This window comes from Punica granatum, chromosome 8, assembly GCF_007655135.1.
Source record: "Punica granatum isolate Tunisia-2019 chromosome 8, ASM765513v2, whole genome shotgun sequence".
In the NCBI taxonomy this organism is placed as follows: Eukaryota; Viridiplantae; Streptophyta; class Magnoliopsida; order Myrtales; family Lythraceae; genus Punica; species Punica granatum.
The window spans coordinates 5,763,182-5,789,859 of NC_045134.1; the positions used below are offsets into that span (position 1 = coordinate 5,763,182).

At 36.0% G+C, this 26,678-nt stretch overlaps 2 protein-coding genes across 3 annotated transcripts; both read right to left on the reverse strand.

Annotated features, from left to right (window-relative positions):
• Window positions 1-40: 40 nt before the first annotated feature.
• Window positions 41-13,406, reverse strand: LOC116215884 (myosin-15). 2 transcript variants are annotated; one of them, XM_031551689.1, is made up of 39 exons: window positions 13,251-13,406; window positions 12,974-13,102; window positions 12,222-12,368; window positions 11,560-11,705; window positions 11,299-11,455; window positions 10,499-10,557; window positions 9,806-9,962; window positions 9,436-9,585; window positions 9,196-9,332; window positions 8,839-8,985; window positions 8,643-8,744; window positions 8,369-8,426; window positions 8,166-8,267; window positions 7,847-7,884; window positions 7,635-7,761; window positions 7,383-7,556; window positions 6,979-7,110; window positions 6,631-6,740; window positions 6,232-6,292; window positions 5,937-6,114; window positions 5,340-5,545; window positions 4,910-5,029; window positions 4,695-4,793; window positions 4,368-4,589; window positions 4,053-4,192; window positions 3,779-3,890; window positions 3,536-3,589; window positions 3,356-3,445; window positions 3,033-3,203; window positions 2,775-2,927; window positions 2,369-2,545; window positions 1,806-1,937; window positions 1,636-1,706; window positions 1,450-1,549; window positions 1,312-1,368; window positions 1,145-1,201; window positions 962-1,042; window positions 798-880; window positions 41-685 (listed from the first exon to the last, which is right to left on the reverse strand). In XM_031551689.1, exons 1-39 carry the CDS (start codon window positions 13,254-13,256, stop codon window positions 562-564), a joined length of 4,566 nt encoding a protein of 1,521 aa, XP_031407549.1. In that variant the 5' UTR covers window positions 13,257-13,406; the 3' UTR covers window positions 41-561. The 2 variants fall into 2 exon arrangements, with proteins under 2 accessions (XP_031407549.1, XP_031407550.1); XM_031551690.1 differs by lacking the exons at window positions 12,222-12,368; window positions 12,974-13,102; window positions 13,251-13,406 and having other exon boundaries at window positions 11,299-11,478; window positions 11,560-11,700.
• Window positions 13,407-16,255: 2,849 nt separating this feature from the next.
• On the reverse strand, window positions 16,256-18,115 carry LOC116188650. The gene is made up of 2 exons (XM_031518137.1): window positions 17,032-18,115; window positions 16,256-16,930 (listed from the first exon to the last, which is right to left on the reverse strand). The coding sequence occupies exons 1-2, from the start codon at window positions 17,824-17,826 to the stop codon at window positions 16,436-16,438; spliced, it is 1,290 nt and encodes a 429-aa protein (XP_031373997.1). The 5' UTR covers window positions 17,827-18,115; the 3' UTR covers window positions 16,256-16,435.
• Window positions 18,116-26,678: the final 8,563 nt, after the last annotated feature.

Consider the following 26,678-nt stretch of genomic DNA (forward strand, 5'->3'; position numbering starts at 1 on the left):
GGGAGGATCGAACAAAGGATTGAGTGTCCCTTTCGGTTGGTTCAAAAGAACAAAGCTTTACAAGTCTCAAATTCGAGACATGTCGAACGGAGCCAAAGATAATTGATTTCATTTTTTTTTTCCTCGGGTTTTCGAATATTCAGTTGGGCTACTCACCAAATGTACACCTACAGGAAACTAGTGGGACTAAAGAACATATAACCTACGGAGAGTCCTATGTATGTACACAGTTGAAAGGAAAAGCCTTCACGTAAAGCTTAAGTACCCTCGTCCAATTACAACAAATTTTAATGCCTAAATCCCCCTCCCCCAACCCTAACAAATCACATTTTACACCTCCAAATCCTAAAAATTAGTTAGGGGGATCTATCTGTACTAATTTGACTCGACAACAGGCGTTCTCCTCATATCCCAATGCATCTGATCCCTCCGCCAATTGAAAGGATTCCATCTACGATAAGAAGGGGCATGAGTTCTTTGCAGAGCCAAGAAGGCTCGGTTTTTCTACACCTACTGCAGGATCTACAGGAAGTATGGTTCGATTATGATGTAGCCGATTATCTACTTCTGATGCTGTAGGAGAAACCGTGCACAAGGATGGTCGGAGAGGAAAGGGGGAAGTGCGATGTCTGAAGGATCAATTGGAGGAATTGCCATGTCTATGTCTTCAGTTGAGAAGGGGATACTGCAGAGAGAACGGCGAAGAGGGTCACAGCATTGAAAAGTGACATGCCCGACCCAGTTTGATCTGATACCGAGGAGAAAAATACGAGTGTCATTTGGGGGACGTAATTTACCTTAGATCATCATCCAACAAGAATGAATTCGAAGGCATATTGTGATTGTCCTTGTCCACCATCTCTCTCATTTGAGCAACCACCTTGACAGAAGGCAAAGAGTACTGTTAAGATCTTCACAAGAAGACACCGAACAACTACCTGAAGCAGAAAGTGTAACTCACATCGTTTGACACGCTCTGTGTGCCGTATTTATCATCGAAATACATTGTACTGATTCGATATATTTGTCTCACAGTCAATGCCTGTTCAGTACCAGAACAGAAACTCAGGATTTGAACTCCACAAAAAGTCTCTTTTGACAACAAGAAACTATTTCTGCAAAAGCAGCAGGAACAGGATCATACCGGACAAAGATCCTGCTTGATTTCTTCTAGAGACTTCTTCCTCTTCTGGTGTATCACCTAAGAAGGCGCATCACACAGAATGAAAATTAACATGGCAACAGAAGAACCAAAATGATTACTCTTGTTTGGGATAAGCAGAAGAAAGAAACTGACAAGCAATATCGTACCAGAAAACCAACAGCTTGTCTGATATATTTGAGTTCATGCCAAGAGGTCCCCGCGTACTACAGTTAGATACACGGTACTCAGTTAAAGACTCCGAAAGAAGAATTTGCAGAACATGAAAATATCTCAACTGCAATTACCTCATCTTTTGCATTGACTATCCATTTCTCCAGTTCAGCCAGACCGGATTTCACGTACTCACCATTTGAAAATGTGCAACATTCACGTCGCAAGAGAAGACTGCACGTACGAATTCTTAGTATGAATTGGATTATCAATGAAGAAGGCAACTCACATAGGCATTCGACTAAATCTAATAACCTGACCTGTTGAAAAGCTGTATGTTGATAAAGGAGAACACTTGGGTGACGAGCTTACGGATAAAAAAGGAGGGCACCTAAAAACACAATTTTAATCAACGCATGAGTTACAAATATATACTCATGAGGGATAGGACACAAAGAGGTCCACATAAGAAGAAATTCCCAATGCATACATGATTTCCACGGAGACGGCTCATGAGAGAATCCAAAAATTTAACAATGCTTTCCCATTGAGAACCAAGCATTTGCTGCGAAGCGTTACCGGGAGATCTTGATGATTTACCAGCGTGTCGCGCTTTTGGTGCCTTGAAAAATTTTTGTAATGGAAAGAGAAAACATAGTTGTTAAGCATCTTTCACATTCTTCGAACAACTTAAAAGGATTCGCATAAAGTCAAACAAATATGTATTTAGAAAAGCAAATAAATCGTACAATCAAATAATGGAAAATTTAACAAAGCACGAATAATATTTATTTCTCGAGGATAAGCAAATAATTGATGTAATCAAATGATCATCAAATTTAACAGAGAACAGACACATTTTCCCTTAAAAATTATTATTATCATTTGTGAATACTATTGCAGATTTTTTTTTTCTTTTTGAAAAGGAAAAAAGTTTAATACATAAATTAAAAAATGTACTTTCAAGAAAAGCTATTGAGAAATGCACTCCTATACCTGAGTATTTAAGCAATTTTACGGTTACTTCATAAACTAACTGCTCAAATTGCTTACCTGAATGCAAGAATTCAGCAGTTGTGATAATTCTTTCTTCAAATTGTCACGAATCAAACCAAAAATCTTCTCAACACAAGCAGTCAACTGCTGTTTAAAAAGTATTGCCGGATATCTTGCTTCCATATGCGACAAGCCATCATCAAACCCAACATGCTTAAATGGAGATTTTAAGCCCTGAAAGGAGATAGAACGAAGAGGCATAAATAACTCTCTTTAAACCTCTCTGCTGGTAGTATAATTTTAATAATTTTTAATAATCCGGCTAATAAGTGCATAATATGTTGCGCAAACTTTGTAAAGCCTTGTTTTCCCACTGGATTACTATAAGAAAGAGAGGAACAAAACATGCCTTTACGCCATAAAAACTGAAATTAAAAAACGCAGTCTTCATTGTCTAACTCACATGCACAAGTCTCGGGGTCAACCCAGAAGCCCGTGGAGAACGTTGAGAAGTTGCATTGAAAAATCCATTAGATCGTAAGTTCCTCTGCAAGAGGCAGAGAAGTGCTGACGCATTCGATAACCAGTAAGGCAAAGTAATGTTTTCGTCCCCCACCTGAAACAATTACAGAAAAGATTTGCGAAAGGCCAGCTTCATTGCAAAACTACTGCAAGAAAAGCAAGAACAATAAAAATTCAGCAGAAGATGCTTGTCAATCACCTTCAGCACTTCGTTGATTCCCTCAATTATATAGTCAAAAATGGCTGTCCTCTCCGATTCAAAGGCGTGCCAGTGAAGAAGACAGTTGTATATGACACAAGCAGCTAGTGGCTTACCATCTTTAAACCCTAGGTGTTCTTTGATACAACTTGACAGGAACTCATAGTTCTCCTGTAGATATGCTTGCCTCATTAGCTCGAAGCAAACAATTTAAATTTCTAATATCAAATTACATTTTACCATTACTTGAGTTCTGAGACAGTAGACCAATTAACAGATGGTTATTGCAGCATGTTGAAATTAAAATCAAAACGGGGTACAACCTGATGTTTCTCTGCCGTCAACTTTGGTCTTCGTGACTCAGATAAGCCATGTGAGAAGGACGCGAGGATTTTGGTAGGTGTAGGTGATTCCTGCAAAGCATGATCTTGACAACATGAGATAAAAGAATCCTTGGAAGGAAAACGGGTGGAAAGACAAAATGTGAAAGGGAGTTATCTTACATATGCAGCTGCTTTCCTCTCACTTTGTTGCAGGGCAAGTACTGCAGAGAATTTCTGAATTACCAAAAAGATGGTAAAGAGGACATTAATTGTTGTAGTCATACAAAGGAAACACATAAATCAAGGCAAGGCCTTAGTTATACATGGGCACTGTGGGTTGTTTCTCATCATCAGGCACCAATCATTTAGAGGGGGAGAGAAAAAGATTGTGTTCAAGAATCATTTCTAAAACTAAGCACTCACATCTGAATTAGATTTCAAAAAACCAGCCCTGTTGCTTCTTGGAGTCCCATTCAATGCTTTCTGCCGCAATACGTGGTTTTCACCCTCCACATTGGCAAGCTTTGCCTCAAGGCTGAGATTAAAAACAAGGCAGTGTATAGAAATGAAAAACTACAATATCAGAAACTAATGTAAGGCAAAGGAACTTTTTCAGCTTATTTGACCAAAGGGAAAAATAACTTCAACTGGTCAAGGAGAATGATGAAACGTAAATCCAGAACTGGTGCAACAAAACCTTTTCACATTCTCCTGCAGCTGAGAACACTTCTGTTGAACTTCGTTTAATTTCTCAATAGCATCACTCCTCTCCTTTTGAGCCTTGGAAAGAGCAAGCTCCAAGGCAGCATTTTTGCTTTCCAATATTTCCATTGAACTCTGTATGGAAATGAAAAAAACGAAAAATGTGCGCAATGCCATATTTTTGAGAAAAGATCTACTTGTGAAGGAACTTAAACAGCACAAAAACGGAAGGTAGAACAAGCAAAATCTGATCATGTAAGGGAAAACTCCAACAAATAAGAAGAAAAGGACGAAGATGCACATAACTGACCTTTAAGTAGGCATTTTCCTTCTTCAGCTCAGTATTAGAAACAATTTCTCTCTCCAGAGCAGATTTTTCTTTGACAGACAACTCTAGTTGATTTTGCAGCACCGCATTCTTATTACACTCATTTATTGTTGCCAACTTAGTTGCATCTAATTCGAGAATCAAAGATTCCAATGTCTTTTGAAGTTTGGAAATTTCCACTGTTTTAGCATCTTCATTGGAAGCCTGCACCAAAAAGTTATTTTAGGTAAAAAATAAACTTGGAGCATAATGGAGAAAGCTCTGGATACTAATAAAAAGAAATGACAAATGAAATCCTTGTAAGTGTACCCTTAGTCTTTTCTCCAATTGCAATCGCAATGTAACATCTTCTAACCGCTTCTCTAGCTTATTCTTAGCTAGACGCAAGGCACCCGCTTCATTAGCCTCCTGTGAAGGACAAGTGTCATGAGAAAAAAATTCATGGAAGAAAAGCTTATTAAGATGGACTCATGAGCTAAAAAAGGTGACTACAATTTGAAACAGGAAAAGCACAAACATTTCACCTGCTTAAGCCTTCTGAGCTCTCTTTTCGCAAGTTTTCGCCTCCATAGACATTGTATTGCAATGATAGAAGCTTGACGATTCTTGAAAGCCAAGCGGTACTTGCGCATTCTCCATCGAGCCTAAGCATTGCATAACATGCCTGAGTGATGAATATTTTCATTTGCCAACGAACAAAAAATTGAAAAAAATTGATCGGTAAAGGTAACAAAAGAAAATTTCCCCATTAGACTGTTTAAACCAGTCTTTAGAAAGTACATAATCATTAAATGAAAAGCAGACTAAATTTGTCTGCACCATAAATAGACTTTCATTTCGCCTTGTATAATATTTGACAATTGAATGAGATTGCCCCAGTACGTTTTTCGATTGTGTTCTTACGAATGCTATAGATGGAAATCCCATCGTGGCCACTTTAACTAACACATTTACCTGAATATGAGTGGCTGCCCTGTGTCTCTTTACATACAAATATTTCTGGCGTCTTGTAAAACCGTGGATACTTGACTGCAACGTAATTGCAGCTGTGCGTAACTTCACATAAGCACTCCTTAACAGCCATCCTCTGACATACTTCTGCATTACAACAGCAGCTGCTGTCTTCCGTTTCACTTCATAAATCTTTCGCGCAAGGCATCCTTAAGCAAAGAAAACAGTAATTAATTTTACTCTTAACAAAACAAATCAGCCAACCTTTCTTGGCCAGAATTTTATCTGCTGAAAGAGACATGTCTGGTTCTATTAATTTCCTTTTTGTAGCATTTCTTTTGCCTGCCAAGACCATGTCTTATGGGGAAAGATGGACCTCAAAATGGATAACCAACTAACTTCTCATCACCCAAGAGCTGGAGTTCTGATGCTATTTAAAAAAGATTCTAAGGTAGCTAAGCGGCTAAGTTAGTCTAGGAAGACAAGCCCTATCGCATGATAACACCTACAATCTAAGGGTCCAGGGAAAAATTTAGAAAGAACACTGACTACTCCAAGTACAACAACTTGCTAGCAACAAATAAATACAGCAGCAAATACCTCTGCAGTAAGTTTGTAGAACAGATGCAGCAGCTCTGGTTGATTTAAAGTTTCTCCGAGTGATAAATGTCTGAAGTCGACGCTGAATACGTTTGGCAGCACTGTCCAGAACCTCAGCTCGTCGAGAATCCAAAATTCCAATCTGACCTGCCCTAAGAAACACCTTGTTTTTCCCAAGCTGCCACAGAAATTTAAAAGCCAAATCAAAACTATGAAAACAGTAAATGCATGGTTATGCGTAGGAAGAGTATATCATAATACGGGGACAGCATTACTGTATGTGGAGGCAAAGTACCTGAAAATTATCAAGCTTCAGTTTACGCAAGATCTTTTCGGCTATCACTTTTTCATCATAGCTGAAATGAAGGGAAAAAAAATGCAGTCAGAACAGAAGGTGCTAAAAATAGCAACATATCAAAAGTACCTGAAAATTGTGCAAGATGATGTTCAATTAGAAGTGTTGACTGAAAAAAACAAATTATTTTGCCAAATGCAAATAACACTCAATGTGAAACAATAGACATCCGAAGGAAAAGAAAGATGGATGGCTAAAAACACTTAACAACTACAATTGCAGCAAATTCACATTAACAAACTTGCTTTTAGTTAGAAACGTTTATACTTGGCCTATCGGTGCACCTAAAGGATTCATAAGGCAATCAACTAGAAACGAAGCAAATTATTGATAACAAACCTCCCATCCATAAGTTCAGGAGCTAGCAGACCAAAACGATCTACAAACTCGGCATAAGACCTTCGAGTTGGATAACCAGCCAAACTAATGCGAACAGCCTCTAGAACACCCTGCAGAAAATGACTTAATTAAATCATGATAGTTACAAGCTGTCATGAGAGAATCAAGGAAAAAATAAGTAACATAAGAATCCACCGAAAGAACACAGTATTCTGGTTTATCTGAAATCATAAATAAATAACATTTGACTGGTATATAACAATTAACAAGTACTCTTTGGTTTCCATTATATAGAATACAGAGATTAAGAATGTAGCTGCAGCAAGAAAAGAAACAAATTTCACTAACCCCACACCGCAGTTGATGCAATATGCTCAATTTCTCAAACTTCTGTGGTCGATTTAAGGAGTTTGGCTTCACACAGCGAACATAATGAGGTTCTGTCAAGTTGAGAGTTTCCATGAGAGCTTGAAGTTGTTGCTGCAATCAGGAAAAAAGAAATAGCGGGCACAACTTATTATTTGCAAAGAAAGTAAACGCCTGAATTTTAAATATCTAGCAGGCAAACCAAATAATAAATAGAAATCCTCTCAAAACAGACCCATAAAGGAGACTTCAAAACCCACGATAACCAATCCAACACAAAAAAAAACCCAAACCTTACATTTAAAACAAGCCAAAAAAGAATTTCTAAATATTATGGAACAAGACAGATAGTTAAAGGTTGTAACCAAGGAAAAAAAATGCCACACCTTAAATCTTGAGGAAACTGAAGAAAATTTATAAGATGATCTTGCAGATTCCTCCGGCATTGAAGAGAAAAGACCAGCCACCAAACTGCATCTGGAAGATGACATTAAATTGCAGTGCTCTACCACAACGTAGTCACGATTTTTGTCTAGAAAAGTCTCTGTCTTGTACGTAACCTGCATCAGATACGGGAGCTAAGTGAGACTATCTGTAACTATTGGGATGCAACAGAATCCTAATTCCAAATGACTTGCCTTTCCAGCATAGTGGGAAATTGTGAAATCTGTCTGCGAAAATTTAGGTTTTTCCAACCTGGGATGTGATTGGAAGTGCTGAAATAGTTTGGTTGAGAAAGTTTGATGAGTAGATCTTGGGAACATGCTGCATGACCACAGAGGACAATTATAAACTTGAAGTACAGAACATATATAATACATTATATAATTATTGGAAGATCAATTCATACCAAGCTTCATCCAAGAGAGGAATAATCCCAATTGGTTTCTGCAAGTATTTGCATGAACAGAGACAATATATTAGACTAATGTATAAAATGAGATTGCTGATATTGGGGATATCTTAAAGATTTTTACGAGTAAATCAGAAAAACGCTTCATAATATGTTATCAGATGAGATAAATACAGCAAAGATTAGTTCCAGTAAGAAAAAATGGCTTTTGTACAGATGAAACCTATAGTATCTTTGTACTAGGAACCTATTTAGAAGATGAAAGTGGGATTTAGCCCCTGGAGTAACATTTCTAAGAACTCAGATAAGCAATAACCTTCTCAATCAAATCTAGAACATCTTGATTGTCTACAAAATCAATATAGCTCCAGTTGATTTCCTCTCTGTGATACTCTTCCTGCTCCATCTTGAATACATGCTGAAAGAAATAGCAGACGTCATATATGCCTCCCTAAAACTTTCATTTCATAATTTCCAGAACTGCAAGCACACACAATCTTCATATAAACCAATATGCACCTCATTAAAATGCTGCTGAAGCTTTTCGTTTGCAAAGTTGATACAGAATTGCTCAAAACTGCAAAGTCAAAAAATGACAATCAATCAGCACAAAGGTCCAATACTACACGAATAAGAACTGCTAATATATATATATATATATATATATATATATATAACCATAGGTCCAGGTAACAAGAACACAAATTTGACAACACCAGGCAAGATAAACTCGTATTTGATAATGTGTCGGCATAGGGATATTGATAATATGGATCAAGATTGTCAAACTTACCTGTTGCTATCAAAGCATTCAAATCCATAAATATCTAGAACTCCAATCTGTATATCGGAGTTTTGGTCTTGTCCAACTGACTTGTTGATCTTATCAACTAACCTGATCAAAACATAATTGAAGTATACATACATAGTTACAAAATGGAACTGAAACGAATAAAGAATATCACAGAAGTGTAATCTTTGTATTATACCAATCAAATAGCCGGGAGTAGACAGTCTTCGCTAATGCGTCTCGACTAGCAGCAGCAGCATTACAATCAAGGGCTTTCACAATATTTCCTTCACGAGTCTGAATGGAACGAGTGCAAAGAATTGCTAACAACAGTTTCACATCACACCTGATGAAATAGAATAAGATCATCCAGCATAAAATTGGTGGCCCATCAATGCTCAAAGCTCGAAAACTCAGATCCCAGAGAAAACTTATTTGACCGGCTCATAAGTGCAAGGTTTAAAAGAATGAGCAGGATCTGCAAGGAACTCAACACATCTTGGCTTTGAGCTGGAAAAGTAGTCAGGAACCAACTCAGCGCTAAGGAATCACTTACATGAATAAATCAGCAGCTATTTGCAAATGAAAGCTTGATTTCTGATCCTTTATAACCGAAGAGTCATGCTCTTTGCCTGGGGAAAATTCTATGTTTCCCAAATGCAGTATGGCTGCAAGTATTCGAAATATTGCCTCCTGATAGAAGGTAAATGAGCATATGATATATGAACACAAGGAACAGCAATACTCAACCACCAAACAAAGACTTTTACTTGGTAAAATTAATAATTTTGCAAACCTGGTCTTCAGAACTTATGCCCACGATATCCATCGCCCTCCTTGTTTTCACATACTCTTCAGCATTGCTGATTCCATCTAATTCATAAGTCTTACTTTGATTTAAGTAGTGAAAGTGGCTCGGATGTTCTAACTTGTATTTTTCAGCATCCTGCTCTTGATGACATCCCAAGATGTAAGTAAAAATTAGATCAATTTTCCGAGAGCTAGATTAAATCAGAAAGCAAGACGTCTCTTAAATTTCAGATATAAAAACTTTATGCAAGTAAAAGTAATATTTTTTTCAAGCTCATAAAAAAGACTTCAAGTGATCATGATTAATTCTTTATACAAGTCAAGAAAGAGAATAGCAAGCTAGAGAGAGATAGTACCCCGCCAGATGCACATAACTGATAAAAGCAGTGATAGTTCCTCTCAGGATCAGTTATCTGAACAACACGGGATCGTTCTAGAAGGTAAGTCCTAATTGCAGCGCCAGATATTCTACCATTTGTGTCGAATTGAATCTCAACAAACTTGCCGAAACGACTGCATCAAATAAGATATACTAAACTAAGCAAGAGCCATTTCCAATGAGCTTTGATACTCATACATGATCTGTACAATAGCTAATATTTCAGCTTCTTCTCCACCAAGTTGATTTAAAATGTTAGCACTAACCTGAAGAAAATTCACAGTCGATAATCCTTATTGTCTCAATTTCTCTAACATTAAATAGTAAATCATTCTATGGAGAAGGAGGGGGGGACTTCTGCACAATTTTAATCCTCCACAATGTAAATAATTTCAAGTATTTCCGTGTTGGCACTTCCCAGTAAAGGTAAATGTAATACATAGAAATTATCTTTCATTATGTCGCAATCAACTGCAGTTGCTCATTTTGGCAGACTACAAAAACTTATTCCTGTTTATTCACTAGAAATTTAGACTATTTCTAAATAAAAGAGAAAGACCTATAATTTCTCCCTTTCGTTAAGGTTGAAGTTGATGACAACATTATTGCATTCATTCAAAGAAACATAACAGCAGGCAGCAAAACATCTAAGCGAAATAGACAAACCTACCTTGAGTTATCATTTCTGACAGTCCTTGCATTACCAAATGCCTCCAAAAGTGGATTTGACTGGACCAGACAAGAAAAGAGGCACATCGTAAAGCATCTATTATAAACTAGTAACAACCATAATATCAGATTTTATTAGTAACACGATGGTCTAGATAATTATGGCCCCTGCAGTTTGGCCTTCTGTGTATATGGCAGTACCAGCACTTCAGTTATTAATTAATTTTGGACCGACGGCAACTGAAAAGGTAAATAGAGAAGCAAACAATTGAAATGGTTCCTCTCAACATTTTATGATTATTTCGCCAAGAGAAAAGATAGAGATTTTGAGAATATTGACACATAATTTCATCTGACAGAGAAAATGAATCAGCGCGTCATTTGTGGTGCAAAGGGAGAGAGATTGGAGCATGAATTTATTCTAAGAACCTTGAAGTTTCTCCGCCATTAGAAACGAAACAAGCCTGCTCTTTTGGTATTGATATGCTGAAAAAAGTATTCTCATAACACCCCTAGATACTCCATCAATCCGTACACTTCTCTAGCAATCACCCAAAAGAAATGAAATACTGCCTCAAATAAAGAGTTGCACAAGTTAAAACGTTGGGCAGGTCGACTCAACATTCACCCATAAATAGCATTAAATTTTCCAAGGCTTTGAACCCAGGGAATGACCAAATGATTTGATAGTCTGATGAAATTTAGTATATGTTATGCCAAATCAAGACTCATTGGATCAGGATCTAACTAATTAGCCAAAGTATGAGAATAACTTGCTAAATTGAAAAACAAGATTATTACCTCAAGGACTTGCTGCTCAACTGTTCGGTCATCTCCCACTGTGCGGCCTCCAACATAAGTGAGATACTGCATGATTAGCTTCGTCGTCTCAGTTTTTCCAGCCCCACTTTCTCCACTAACTAGAATAGACTGGCTCTTATGCTCATTCACCATAGCTCTGGAGAACAATAAATAAAGCAGCTAAAGAAGACACGTCAGTGACTGACCACAGAATTAATATATAAACAATTAATTCATTGAAAGCATCAAGAATGGACCTACCTATATGATGCATCAGCCACTGCAAAGACATGAGGACTTAGCTCACCAAATGGAGCTCCCTTATATTGCTCCATCATGTGGACATTGTAAAGATGAGGAAGCTTTGTGAATGGATTGACAGCTATCAAAATGCTTCCTGTGTATGTCTACTCAAAAAGGGAAAGCGAGTAATGATGTAAATTTTGCCTTGAACATCCACATAAAGATATAACTAGCATACTCTGAATTATTCTCTTATAAGGATTAATGTCCCACTTTTTTGAACGAAATGAAAAGATCAATGTTCAAATTTAGATCTATCTCCCCAAGCCCTGCTGGAACCAGCAAAGCACATAACCTCATAGCTAGAAGGCAACTTATAAAGAATACATGAAATGCAACCAACCAGACAGAAAAATATAGATATAAGCATGATTTTACAAAATAAACATAAAAAAGGAAAACGTAAGCAGACTGCCTTAACCAGCTATGAAAGATTATTAGCTGCGAAAATTCCAAATTAACATTTTGAAGCATCTCAAAATCATAGCCTTCTTTCTACAATCTATAACTGCCGATATCCTTACCACCAGTCAACGTAATGGGTGAAAGATCAATCATCATTAACACAATTGGACAACCACCTAAATGGAATACACGTGCCGAGAATTTTTTTCACTTACATAGATTTCATTCAGAGCATATCTTCTCTCAAGATTGTAAAGCACTCCAGGCTCATTCAAGTAGGTCAACTTAGTCATGTCATCCACCCCTCCATGATCGTCGTCGTCTGCATCCCGTAGATGCAACTTCTCGGGGATGATTAAGACCTTAAACACGAAAATGACAAGTAGCAATAAAATAGCCAATCAAATGGGAAAGCACAAGATACTCCGAGTGATCTCGTCCATAAACCGAACCAATTACCTACATTTTAGTTTTACTAATTTAGTGGTTTAGAGCAGCTCCAAGCATGCACCTTTTAGTTAGTTTACGTAACTTTTTGCTTTACTATTCATTAATGCACGCCAAGGTGGAGGTTCTATAACAGTTACCGATCAAATTCAAAATTTTGAGCTGATGTGCACATTCCACGTCCGCTGTCTATCAACGCAATCAATCCTACTAACGCCTTATCCATAAATTGGGCACATTAAAACACTCTTTTGACAACCATACAAATCCTGTAAACACCGGAAAATCAAACAGGTGTACAGTAGGACACTCACGCCGTCCGCATTGTCCAAATCAATCAACTACTTCCCGCACGCATCAGAGCTCTCACTTCAACGCACTTACCAATCACATACCATGACACCCTTCTACTCTTAGCACACAGAGAGCTCAGGAAGATAACGAATGCCCAAAATTCATAACACAATTCATAACTTCAGGCAGGAGGTGAGGCAGCAGCAGGGCCAAAAAAACTCGGTACCTTTTTACCGGTGGAGGTGATGACCTGAACTTGCTTGCCCACAAAATCGTTCACTTCAGCGGCAACCCAGGCCAAATTCCTGTCCTCCGCCCAGACCTTGGAGCCCTTGCGCAGATTCATATTCGCTTCCTGAGGAAGTAAAACCACACAGTGAAACCGACGCAAACGGACAACGGATAACAGCAAACCCTAACAGCAATTGAAGACCCAGCCGGTGCAGAGCGAGAAGGGAGCAGAGAAGGTAGAGAGAGAGTAGAGAGAGAGAGAGAGAGCTCACGGGCATTTTTGCAGAGGGAGAGGTTCCCGCCCTAACAGGTGTTTTTACAGAAAATGAATTTGAGTCAGAAATGGCGAAGAAGCGTAGGGAGGGGACTGTCCTTTCCGTAGTTTCCCCTTCCTTTTGAATCAATTCAATGCAGTTCTCAATCAACTTAATTATCGTAGCCTACACGTCACTGCTAATAGCTAAGCTAAGCTAAGCAGTCCGGATCATGTCGTGCTCCCGAGTTCATCGACCTCGAATCAATCCCGGACGCACCACAGAACCTTGGACGATTATATTATATGGTAACGTAAAATAATACATCTTTTCGTGACGTCTCATTGGATATATAATTCTCATTTCGATCGAGATTCTATGCTGGAAATGGCTCGAGATAGCCTTGTGATCGATATCTAGTACAATCTTCTCAATGTAACCCACGTCCGAACATATTCATGCAATCAATCATTATAGGGTAGGCCATGGGGAGATTCATACGAATTTAAGCCTCATTTACTCATCTTAATTACTTGACTTATATAAATGAGAGCTTGTTTCCTTCCAAACTTGGGACAATGTAACCTCCTCGTTTTCTTTTTTTGCGTCGCGATAATTCTAAGGAATCAGTAGTATTAACGATATAAGTCTAGTGGATCTATGACGGAGTGTAGGGACTCGAGCATGTTGCCCAAAAGAGGCTTTGAAGCTCGCCAAAAAGCACGTGGTCACCGATGCCTTTAGGCTAGGCTTGCACTTGGCTTTCGAGTTGAATCATGATCCAATTTAACTTGATTTTATATAATGATTGCAATTGTTAGCAAATATATGAATGAGTGAAAACATATATAGATATGTATATATAGATGTAAAAGTAGATAAAAAATTTATTATTTAAAATTTGATTATAAAATAATTTTAAAAAATATGGATAAAATATTATTATTAAATGAAGAAAAAAATAAAATAATAATGATTGCAGTGTTGAATTCGAATGATACAATCCATCATTATGTTAGAAATGGAAGCCGGAGAGAGTTTATCGGTTGATTGGTTCTTTGGTTTTACGGCAAACAAGTAGCCCGATGTCCATGTTAGCTCCGCAAGTTTTGCCCTTTACGGTGTTGAGAGCCGACTGTTTGCTTGATGGGAAAATGTGAGAAAGCGACCCCAAAATTGGAAAATATTTGAATCTTCTTCTTCTTCAATTCAATTTTTTTGAATCCCAGCGCATTTATTTATTAAAATAAATAAAATTATTTATTATTATTCCTTGGAGAGCGTGCCCTAACGCTGCAGTTGTCTATATCGTGGGCCCCACACGATTGCAGATTGGGCGGTGGAATCATTTATCGCCGGCTTATTGGGCTTCAAGTAGGCCCAAAGATTCGACAATCATGATGGGCTCAAACTTCATTATGGGCCCAAAGACAATTCAACAAGATACTGCGTATACATATGCAAGATTTCAATAGTGACACTAGCGATGAAAGGACCCGCAACGAATTTTATTATTATTATCGCTAAAATATAAGTTTTTCATAATGAAAGTAAAAATTATTTACAAATTAATTTCTATAATATTGCTAAGGACGTCGTACTTTTTCTTCTCACATAGATTATGAAAGATATATGTCCTAAGCTATTAACTTAAATGGCTAATACTCATTACTTAGCATGAATTATATAACTTTTCACATATGAAAAAGAAATATTTATCTTTTTACCATTAATGACATAATGAATACTCATGCATATTGTGCTATATCACTGGACGTACATACTCTATTTTATTTTCTCTAATTAAATATATAATATATACTAATATATAAAACCAAAAATACAGTTATTATATAAACTTCAATGACTATGGACCATTAGATTGAAGTTATTTTGATAATTGAATAGTAAATAACTACCGAGACTCTAACTCCACTATCACATTTGAGAAGAGACAACAAACCTACCTTTAACTATTGTCTATTTTTTCATGTAATTTTATTAATTATGGGTCTTTTTATCTATGATATTATTTTTCACTAATAGTAATGTTTATCCTAATTATATAATTTGAAAAGTATGTTTATCCTAATTATATAATTTGAAAAGTATGTGCAGTATCATGTATGTTGCGGGTCAAAGCTATAGTTGTAAATAAGCATCGCAACGTGAAAATTTTTAAATAAATAATTACAATTTATTTTTTTCAATTGCCAATTATTTTGAAAATAAATAATTTCCAATTATCTTTCGGATGTGCACCAATTAATATCCGGATTCGTATTTGGAATATTTTTATTAGAAAAACATAATAAATAGTTTATTTTTTATGTCATATAAAAAAAAGAGAGATAAGTTTGAATGAAAAAAAAAAGAGTGGGAATAGGGGGATTTGAGCTCATGTGAAGGTAATGGAGTTGTGGTCTCACCAGTCCAACCATATTGCATTTCTTGTTCCGATTGTGATTTTAATATTTTAAAAAGAAAATAAAAGGTAAAAGAGAGTGCGAAGTCTCCTTCCCTAAAGGAAAGTCGCTCTAACCAACGGAGTTATTATGACTTGATAAAACATCAGCAATAGCCAATAGCAAGAAAAAGAAGAGAGGGAAAAAAAAAAAGGGGGTGTAAAAAGGCCATTATGTGCCAGTAGGGGAACGAACGCTAGCCTCATGCTTGGGAGAGGAGGCGCCGACCAGAGGAGCTACTTGGTAGTTTTCTCAGCTCTCTCTAATTTAAATTAAAAAAAGGAAAAAATAAGAGGGAAGGGGGAAAAAAGGACAAACCCACGCGCTTGGAGTACGAAAAATGTCTCTACTCGGCCTGGGTGAACACGGACCGGTTTTAATTTGTTAGAAAATACTTATGCTGCGTTTGGTTTCAAATTATGATTTTAAAATTAGATTTTAATTTTAAAAAAAGTGATATAAATGTGACCAACTTTTTGACTTTGTATAAGCTATTTTGTTTTATTGTGAAAAAAAATGGTATAAATGGGACGCACCATTTGACTTTATATCAATTATTTTGTTTTATTATGGGTAGAATTAAATTAAAGTAGGATTTTAAAATCCTACTATGAAACCAAATAAGTCATTAGCATTCATAGACTACATTCATACTCGGCATCTTATTAGCAACATAAGAGATTTGACATTCGATACATAGGCACGAATGAACTCACTTAGCCTAGACCGTGAAGCATGCTAAACATCGACAGCGTGATTTTCCTCGCGTTCCATCCCGTCTTTACCGTCTAAGTTTTCACCCAAAAACTGCTCAACCTTTTCCCTGTTCAGGCCGGCATCAACAGCAGGTGCCTTCGGCTTGTAAACTTGCATCTCTGACAATAGTCTCTCACGAGCCAAGTCTGACATGTCGTGGGTCGCTTCTATTATCCCCTTCTCGAACTCCTCCCTCAGCTCCTTCTCCTGCTTCTTCTCCTTCCTCTTGAGCTTCTTCTGGATCAGAATCCTCAGAGTGCCTGAAACGCTAGTCCAAGACGGATCGTTCCGAAGCATCTGGAACATGTTTTCTAGGCACTGGGCCTTTCTGTTGGCAATGAATTCCTCGGTTATTTCTTTCGGACTAAGCTCTCGGGACCCTGGTGGGTTCGGGATCCCAATTTGCTCCGTCACTCGAATTAGATGGTAGCTCGGACGAACAATGGCTTCGTTCCATTCAGGCGGAGTGCAATGCACCTGCCAAAAGCATAACTTTATAAGTAACAGGAGCAACATATATACATTAATTTTATAAGTATAACATAACAATATGAAGATATATTAATATTTGTTCTTACCAAAAGCATAAGGTCCTTATGGGGGCTGAGAGATCTTTCCCTCTCCAAGGATTTGTAGATAACTGAAGGGAACTCCTTCAGCTTCTCCCCTGCCTCAATATCCATGACTCTCACTAGCCCTGCTTCGAATAACTCAGCCGCTAGCTCTCTCGGTGTCGACTTCAGGATCCAATAGTAGTTCTCGTTTCCTTCCCGCAATATATATATGTTATGCTCCGTTGTTCCAGACGGCCTCTGGTTCCTTTGCAACTCAATGTAGCGACACCGCCACCTCAGGAAAGATGAAGGGTGCCGGTTCCTTATATCCCTCTGCACCTCTTTTGGCAAGTAATGCTCCACATTGAACCTCACGGCGTCCCTCTGGTACTCGGTGAGTATTTGGTGCGGTTTCAAATTCGGCATTAGGTAACGCTTGGTTCCATTACACTCTTTGTCGTGTTTTGCCACAACTTCGGTTTTCAGACCTAGGCTATTGGCGATACTCTCGAGCAATTCCTGCAAGGGTTTGATTCTAAGGAACATGGTAGAAGTAGGATCCTTATCGGAATCACTCAAGAGCAAAGCAATTCTGGCAAGGTGTTCGAGCATTTTCTTGACATGGAAACGAATTGCATTTCCATCATCGAGCGGTGGCCTAATGGTAAGATCTAGGGCAAGGATTATTTGTTCAGCAGCTTGGCACAACTCTCTCTTGCCCCTTGATTGGATTGCATTTATGAGCTTGTGGGCAGTTGAGTCTCCATTTGCCAGCTCCCTTAGATATTGGAGTCTCTTTTGGTAGCTCAGTTTCTCCATGGTATGGTAGACACCGTACCTACCGAAAATACGGACGAACTGCGAATATAATAGGAACCCGGAAGAAAATAATGGAAAGAGGAGTGAAACTAGAAGAAGATACAAAGGTTATCATGGGGAATGAAGCAGTAGCTCAGGGTTAGTATGGAATCGAGATCCTGTCAAATTGTCGGATCGATAAGGGTCTAGGTAGCTGAGAAAATGAGAAAGGACACTAGACTGTCGTATATCCAAAGACCAATTCTTATTAATGCAATCAATGATACATTTGGGACTGAGAGTGTGAGCGTATATATGATCTTTGCCTCGTGCCCTTTCCTCTCCAGTGGACTTGCCCCTTTTATAAGTGTTAGGAAATTTTACTAGAGAGGTAAATCTTATTGGATGGTTATCTTTTCACCCTGGAAGCTGGGGTTTCTTTAGGTAAATCAAAAGGCCCTTTCCCTGATGTGAGGAAGTGAAAGAGACTAATGATAATGTAGAACGTCGATGCTGTCTGTGGTCCTTCTTTAAAATTTGACCACAACATTATTCTAGTGGGATTTTTACCCATAAGTCTCGTGATTTCACATTTTTTTTCAAATCTATCATATACTTTAAATATTGTCAAAAATATCTTATAGTTTACGTTTTTTTTTCTAAATCTATCACAGCATTATATTTTCCGCTAATAAAACGTAAGTAAACTTCAAATCTATCACATGATTTTAATTTTTTTCTCAAATCTATCCCGAATAAATGGTCATAGTGGCAAAATCGTTAAATGTTGACGGAATATATAATGGCATGATAGATTTAAAAAAAATGTAAATCATAAGATATTTTTTATAATTTTAAAAGTATAAGATAAATTTAAAATAAATGTGAAACCATAGGATATACTCCTTTTACTCTATATGGCAAAAATTGGCAGCATATCAAGTGTGGGACATATGGAGTATAAGCAAATAGAAGGTGGCGGAATGCTGATCATTAATTGTGGTGTGCCCTGATACCAGAGAAGTAAATAAAAATTGGTCCAAAAAGATGATCAGATGGCATGGGCATGCATCATCTTATCGAATCTGTCATAAAACTGAAATCAAAGTACATCGAAACTCGAACTCCAGTGAATTCAAACTCCTGGAACCCTTGGTTTACAGCAGGACTACATTTTTGAGAACTATATGTAGAGCGTTTGAGCATCCCGTTTTTGTGTAATTTGTACTTTCTAAGACCCCGCAGCCATACAATTTTCTGTTTTTAATACTATTACTTAGAAAGTAGAATCAATGCAGAGCCATTGATTCTTACCCGTAAAATCCTGTGCTCTTATATATTTTTCTTCTCATATATATCTCTGTTTTTTTTTTCATTAGTTCATGATCTCGTTTGTAACTAGAAAGTAGCTATTAGTTAAGGGGTAAAATGGCAAATAAAATAAAATGATTTACTTACCCCAATCCTCTTCTCCCCACCTTTCTAGCATCTTCTCTAGCAATTTTTTTTTTAATTACAAAGAAGTCTAATGGGTCTTAGTACAATGTAAATCCTAATAACTAATAAAAGACATAAATAGTCCAACTACGACAATAAAACATGCAATGCGGTCTTGGTTGATAGGCGAGCCTCTTTCACTATCCTCTCATAATTCTATTGTACATATTTTATGTGATTTTCAGTAATCGTACGATTATTACCAATTTGACGCTGTTCCATATTTGTTAAAGTTAGTCAAGTTTATGTAAAAGTAATTATAGGTTTGAAAAATAGCCTAATTCGTCCTTATAGATTAGTTCTCTCATAAATTCTGGGTCAGTCATATAAAAAAAATAGGACATTGATATATAAGCCCTAATGATTTAGTTGATCATCGTTAACATTCTTTTCATCGGACAAGCACAACAAACCGGCTTTTCTTATTTTCCCTTTGGTACAAAGAACTTCATACATTAACCAGTCATTCCCATTAACTGAAAAACAAAATGCGAACAAAGATTTGAGAAGTCAATGTGAATACCGGAACATTGTAAACGGGGATGGACCAAGGGATTGTCGAGGGGCGTCTTTTAACATTTTAAGAAAAGTCATATATCATTTCTTAAATTTTAACGAAATTTCTTATATTTGCCCCTAACTTGAAAAAAAGAATCTTCACATTTTCAAGGCCTCGGTTCAAATCCTGCGTTGTTGTTAGTGCCACTCTGGCAATATTTCATCAATATGATAAAGGTTGTACGCTTGATATATATATATAAGCAACTAGTTAGTTATATCATTGGCAACAAAATTGCTGATATTTTGCATGTATTTAGAAGCCTAGACACATATCCCATGTGACTTTTTTTTTTTTCTAACTCAGGGTGTTCGGATTTCGCCCGACTAATCCCCGAGACTCCGTGAACCCCTGGCGATGCACGGAGCGGGTAATCACGCCAAAGGCGCTCCGGTGGCCCCAAGGGAATTCGAAACCGGGTCTCGAAGCAAACTTGAGTACTCATTAATCACTAGGTCAAATTCCTTGGGGTTATATCCCATGTGACTTGACTAATGTAATAGAGAGTAATAAAAACACCGTCCGCATGGAACCAATCCAGAGGACCAGAAGTATCTCTTGAGATAATATAATAATATATGCGGGTCTAATTTTCTCCTTTTCCAATTATTGGTACTTTTGTTGATTGCATATCCATAAATGTTACTTTTTATCCGATAGAAAGGAGCTTTCTTCGGCAAAAGTTAACGGGGGTTGATGATGATGAGGCTGACGACATCAATGGAGTCCCTTTCTACTTTATTTATATTATTAATAACTAATAAATTAACAAATGAATGTAATAAAAACAGCTTCGCCTTTCTCGCATGTAAGATTTGTTGACCTTTGCACAGTAAAAATGTCCATTGGATTTGGATTTTTGTACATTGACTATGGGGATGACCTCGAAATTTTTGTACACACTAATCTGCAAACTTTAAGCATCCAATTAAAGCTACACGCATCAGTCATCACATAGTATAAATCATAGAGGATGGCCGACTCTGTTTACCATCGACGTGGGTAATTTAAGTTTTGAGCTCAGATGTGAGGTCACCTATGGACAAAGTAGAATGAATACAACCACGTTGAGACGCTTTGAGCAAATAGCCGCAGGATGAGGATGAGACATTCTATCAACAAGCTGATAGAGTCTTAACTGTGCCATTGAATATATAATCCTACTATCACGGACTTGTGAACTTGAATCGTTGAGGGAATCACCCTGTCACTACAAGTTCGAAATATTTAAATTACTCTTACTTCTATGGATAAAAGCTCACATTATCTGTGAAATCTGCGAAGAATCTGTCTATTGAATGAGTTGTTGGTATTGAAATCCTGCAAGATCTTCTGGTATTTATAGATTTTCCTCTCACTCGGCGGTTACAAAATCTCCTCTCTGATCATTTGATAACGTAGGTTCTTTGTTATCCAACTACTTTTAATCGTCATCTTATCCCCACGTGATAAATATTCAAAACTTTGACCCAGTCAACCTTGGATAAGTTTTATCTTCTTAATCTGTAATTGTCCAATAATCGTGATTCGAAGACGACGTCGTGACTGCTCGAATTCGGAGGCAGTTGTGATTTGGATACCAACGTTCAGATTTTAGAAACCAGTTAGTCACAGAATCTGAGTCATGAAGCGCCATGCACAGTAATGTTTAGATTCTGTCTATTCACAGATTCAGAATTTGAATTCGTTTGCTGTGTCAAAAGCGAGCCGTTCTTCTGGAGTTCTACCAATATTACACTGATACTCCCAAAAATTTGTAATTTATAGAAGTACCCATGATACGTCTAAGGACTTGATTGAGCCAAGTGACAAGGCTCTAAAAACTTTTTTTTTTCTGATAACAATATCATTATATGAGAACAAACGTCTACAATCCACGGGACAGAGCAGTAGTAATCGGATAATGAATTCTTGCTGTCACTTATCACTAAAGAAAAAGAGATTTCGCATGCGTTGTTACTCTTAAGATGAACGACCCTTTAGAGTTGCCGTGGACGGAGTATTTTGGCCCGATGTCTTTCTCATCTCTACTTTTACCCCATCTTTCGGAGAAACTCTCTTTTCTGCAGTGTATGTATGTGCGTATATATACGCATATATATAACTATATTGCACAATGAAGGAAATGATTCATTAGTTTTTTATTTTTATAAACGAAATACATGAACTTAAATGGATAAATAAAGAAGTCAAATATAGAATCGAAATTTATACTAATGGGAATCAAATTTTAAATATCTGGACCCTAGATCGTGATTGACGCTACTCCTCTGGGTGATGCGTATAGATAAATAATGAATGATTCATTTTCCTTGTGCAAAAAATAAAAATAAAAATAAATAAAAAAAATAAAACAAAGACAAGGTCATCTATTTCAACCTTTTCCCATTCCTCATCAGAGTTCATACCATAGAATGGCAGATCAGAATAATCATAGCTCCTAAGTTATGGAGATGACAGGGACGTTATGTGGTTTGGAAAATTTCTTTGTCCAAATTTAAAAGGCAACAAGAGCATATTCCCATTCAATATATTGGTATTCGAGGTTTTTCTAACAAAAAAAAAAAGAAAATGTTGGGGAATTTCATATCTCTGTTCATATTGCTAGGAGGATTCAGACATATGCGCGTGTTGTGCATTGATATGATTGAATTTCGATTTTATGGTCCTACAATAATGTGACACTCTTATTTTCGTGCTTTCCCTTTGCTTTTTTCTGGAAAAATCGATTGTCTTGGGAAGCATCAAATCATTCCGAACTTTATAATCCGTTTGATTTCAGAGTTAAAGTTTTGAATTGGTGATTGTAATTTTGATTAAAAAAAAAAATTTTTGCCCCCACAAACCCTTCTCTCTTCCCCCCTCTAACCCATGCATGGTATGTTGAATAATATATTGGGTCCATCAATTTGAATTTGAAAAAGTATGTTTTATTGTGTAGTGTATTGAGTTAAAGTTAAAGTTAAAATTTTAAATCGCGACTCCGAAATCAAACAGTAATGCTTTGTTTGGTATGTTAGTGTGATTTTAAAATCACACTTTAATTTAATTCTACTTCCAATAAAATAAAATAACTCATACAAAGTCAAAAGGTGGACTTTATTTATATCAATTTTTTTTACACAACAAAACAAAATAACTCATATAAAGTCAAAGGGTGGACCTCATACATAACTATTTATACAACTTTTTTTAAAATTAAAATATAATTTTAAAATGTTATTTACAAATTAAATGCAACATAAATGATTTGGTCTTTAATAATTTTGATAGTGGAGAAGAAAAAGGGAGACAACATCAACCTACGTGTTTAAGACATAATATTGTACAAGTCCAAATTGAGCACCTTATTTGGTTTCATAAACCGATTTTAACTTTAGTTTTAACTCTATTCCACTTAACTTCACTTGTTTTCAATATAAAAGTCATTTCCAAGCTACTGGAAATGATATGTGCACCTTAAGCCTAAGGATAAATGCAAGCGGAAAGCACGTAAGTATAACTTCATACTTAATTCACAAGACAGAATCAAAATTCGTCTTACATGCATGCGTAATCCTTAATGATGTCAGTTATTAAAAAATGCACGCTTATATTTAGGATTAGTGTGTAATCACACGTGCACGCCTTGCTGTGTACATATAAGAGTTAGACGTGCCATTGAAATCTCAAATGTACAAGTCCTTCCAATAAGGAATTGCCACGTAAGTTTATTTAAAAAACCTCACCTCCTCAATGAAAGGCATTTCATACTATTTGCATAAGGAGACGATCTATATTTCATAATATTCGTATTATGAAGCAATCTGTATATTATTAATTATAACTTATTTACATATGCATACAAATTAATAAATTATTCCATATTTATTTAACAAAAACACTCGCACAGTATGCCAACACCATCGACTAGCTGGCATTTCTTTCAGTCTGAGGCCTTTTTTTTTGTACACTTTTTCCATTGTCAAAGTTGTCAAACTCAGGAACAGAGAATGGTCTGAATCAACCTTCTTGATAATCAAATGAGAACCGACAAAGTTTAAAACAAGCACATGTTTTAACATGTTTCACTTCATATCATCAATTAATCAGGATTAAAGAGGATCCCTTGTACAGCTGCTAGCAACATCATTTTTCTCCCTATCATTAGTTTTAAATTCGAGCAGTACCGCTATAATTACTATCCTTGGGAATGCTTTTATTGTAATTTGATGAAATTCATATCTCGAGTTTTCTATTATTTCATTAATATATTATTCTCTAGTTAACATTATAACTAAGAGTTTCATAAAGGGCTCAGCTCAGTGCAATGATCCTTACTGGTTACTTGAGATTAAGAAGTTCCATATTCGATCTTTTACAAATGACCCTTGTCAATTGTATCCCTCGTTAAGCCTAAGGAGAACCCTTTTTTGACAAAGAAAACTTTGTAGTTAGAGCAAGCTAGCTAGGTAAAAGTGTCGACTACTATTACGCATTTTTCAGGTCTTTTAAGTTTATGATAAAGTAATTCTTTCAATATCTTATACCTAATTCTAGTAGGGTCTTCTCTTCAACCTCGCACCAGCAGTTTCATACTGAAACACATCTCTTCATTTTCACCAAATCCAATCCTATATGCAACGCTCTATGGCTCTCGGTTTGCCTTTGGCTTAGAAATAAGCGTATACAACCATTTGTATATGTTAGTATTATCCTTTATTTTTGTACAATATTAACAAAATAATTATTGCTTTATTCGGATAAGAAAGAAAACAAAATAAAAACAGGGAAAAAAACCTAGTATTCTTGAAAAAAAAATATGGATTTTATAACAAGACAATTATGCTGCGTTTGGTTTTAAAGTAGGATTTTAAAATCATAATTTGATTTTGAAAAAGAGTGGTATAAATGGAGCCCACCCTTTGACTTTGTATGGGTTATTTTGTTTTATTATGAAAAAAAGTGGTATAAATGAGGTCCACTCTTTGACTTTGTATGAGTTATTTTGTTTTGTTGTGAATAGAATTAAGTTAAAATTATGATTTTAAAATCATATTGAGAAACCAAACAAGCCTTTAGTAATACTGACAAGCATAATATTACATTTGAAAGGAGTAATATTTTTATCGAAATGTGTAGTACTTTTATTATAAGTGATCAGTAAAACGATGAACAGTGAAAGTATTCCGCATCTGAATAAAAGTACAATAAATTTATGCATATCACCATGATTGATCATCAAGTTATAAAAGTCACCTTTAGAAAAGAAAAGAATTAAGTTAATGATTATATAACTGATCCATAAAAGTGTTGATATTATTCTGACACAAATATCAATTTTTGTACGATATGCTGAAATGAAGTTAATTAATGATTGTTCCACGCGGCATTATACATAAAAGTATAACATCATTTTGCATATGCATACATATCTGTTTGTAGAATAATTAATGCGATGAACTAATAATTAGTTCACATATCGGATAAATGCGTTAAAGTTGGGACAGGCTGACAAAGAAATATACTTTATCGGCACCTTTTTCTGGATGCTTCTAGGGCTTGGTCTGCCCATTAATTACTATGATGCGGGTCCCACACCCAGCCTTTCAATATTATTTTATTTCTTTGGAAATCAATCATCGGGGAAATGCCACGTTATCCTAATAAAGCTAAGTTCTATGATTTATTGATAACTTACATTGATGTACGTTAAAAGAAGTCACGTTAGAAAATGAAACAGATACATCGTAAATGGCGCAATAAAGAAAAACCCGACAAAATTTGGTCCATGAGAGAAGAAAAGAAACGCTTTCCCCCTTTACATAGTGTTATTGTTTCAATGATAGAGACTTTTATAACTTGATAATTAATCATGGGGATACGTATAAATTTATAATACTTTTATTCAGATGCGTAATACCTTCACTTTTCATCGCTATATTGATCACTTACAGTAAAAATACCATAAGTGAGATCAAATCTCAAACTTCTTAATTTAGGTCGAAGGTGATGCCACACTAAACATCCTTTTTTCTTATTGTTAATTCTTTTTCTTTTTAACATTTTTGTTATGCAATGAGAGGAACTGCTGTACACGGACCACGTAATTTTAAGCAAACTATCATCATAGGTCGGTTCACCAAAAAATAATTTAATATTATGAATTGATCACACGTAACCTTTAATGATCACCATCTTTATATAATTTATCACTTAATCTTGTGTCATGGTCTCACTTATTAGTATATTAATAAAGAGCAATCTGCGTAAAAATTCACCTGGTTTACCCGCTTTCAAAAATATCAAGCATTTAAAATTTAGAAAATAACTTCTCGTGGCTTCATTTTTTTTTCGAATAAAGCCAAAACGTCAATATATATATATATATATATATAAAATAAAATTGCCTCAAGAGGTAATAAAGGTAGCCTAATCAATGCAACACAAAGAAAACACATAATTGATCAAAGCATTCCACCAAAAAATCAGCCAAAAAATCAAAGCATTAAAAAAAGCACTTAATCTATTATTGTGTTTCTTGATTTTTCATAGTTCCCATTTTACCCATCAATGTATGTAGACAATTATTATAATTCCTATTTCATCAATTCGATGTATCTGGACATCCTAGAAGCTCAATCAATTCTTCCAATGTATTTAGACATATTTTCTATTAATATTTCAATTATGATAAAACGTGACCTTTTGTATTAGTGTCTATTAGGAAAAAAGTTATATCTTGTAATAATTTAGAAATATGATGAATAAATGTCTTTTATTGTTAATTTGTCAAGATACTTTATACATCATCAACTAAAATTATCCTATTATTATT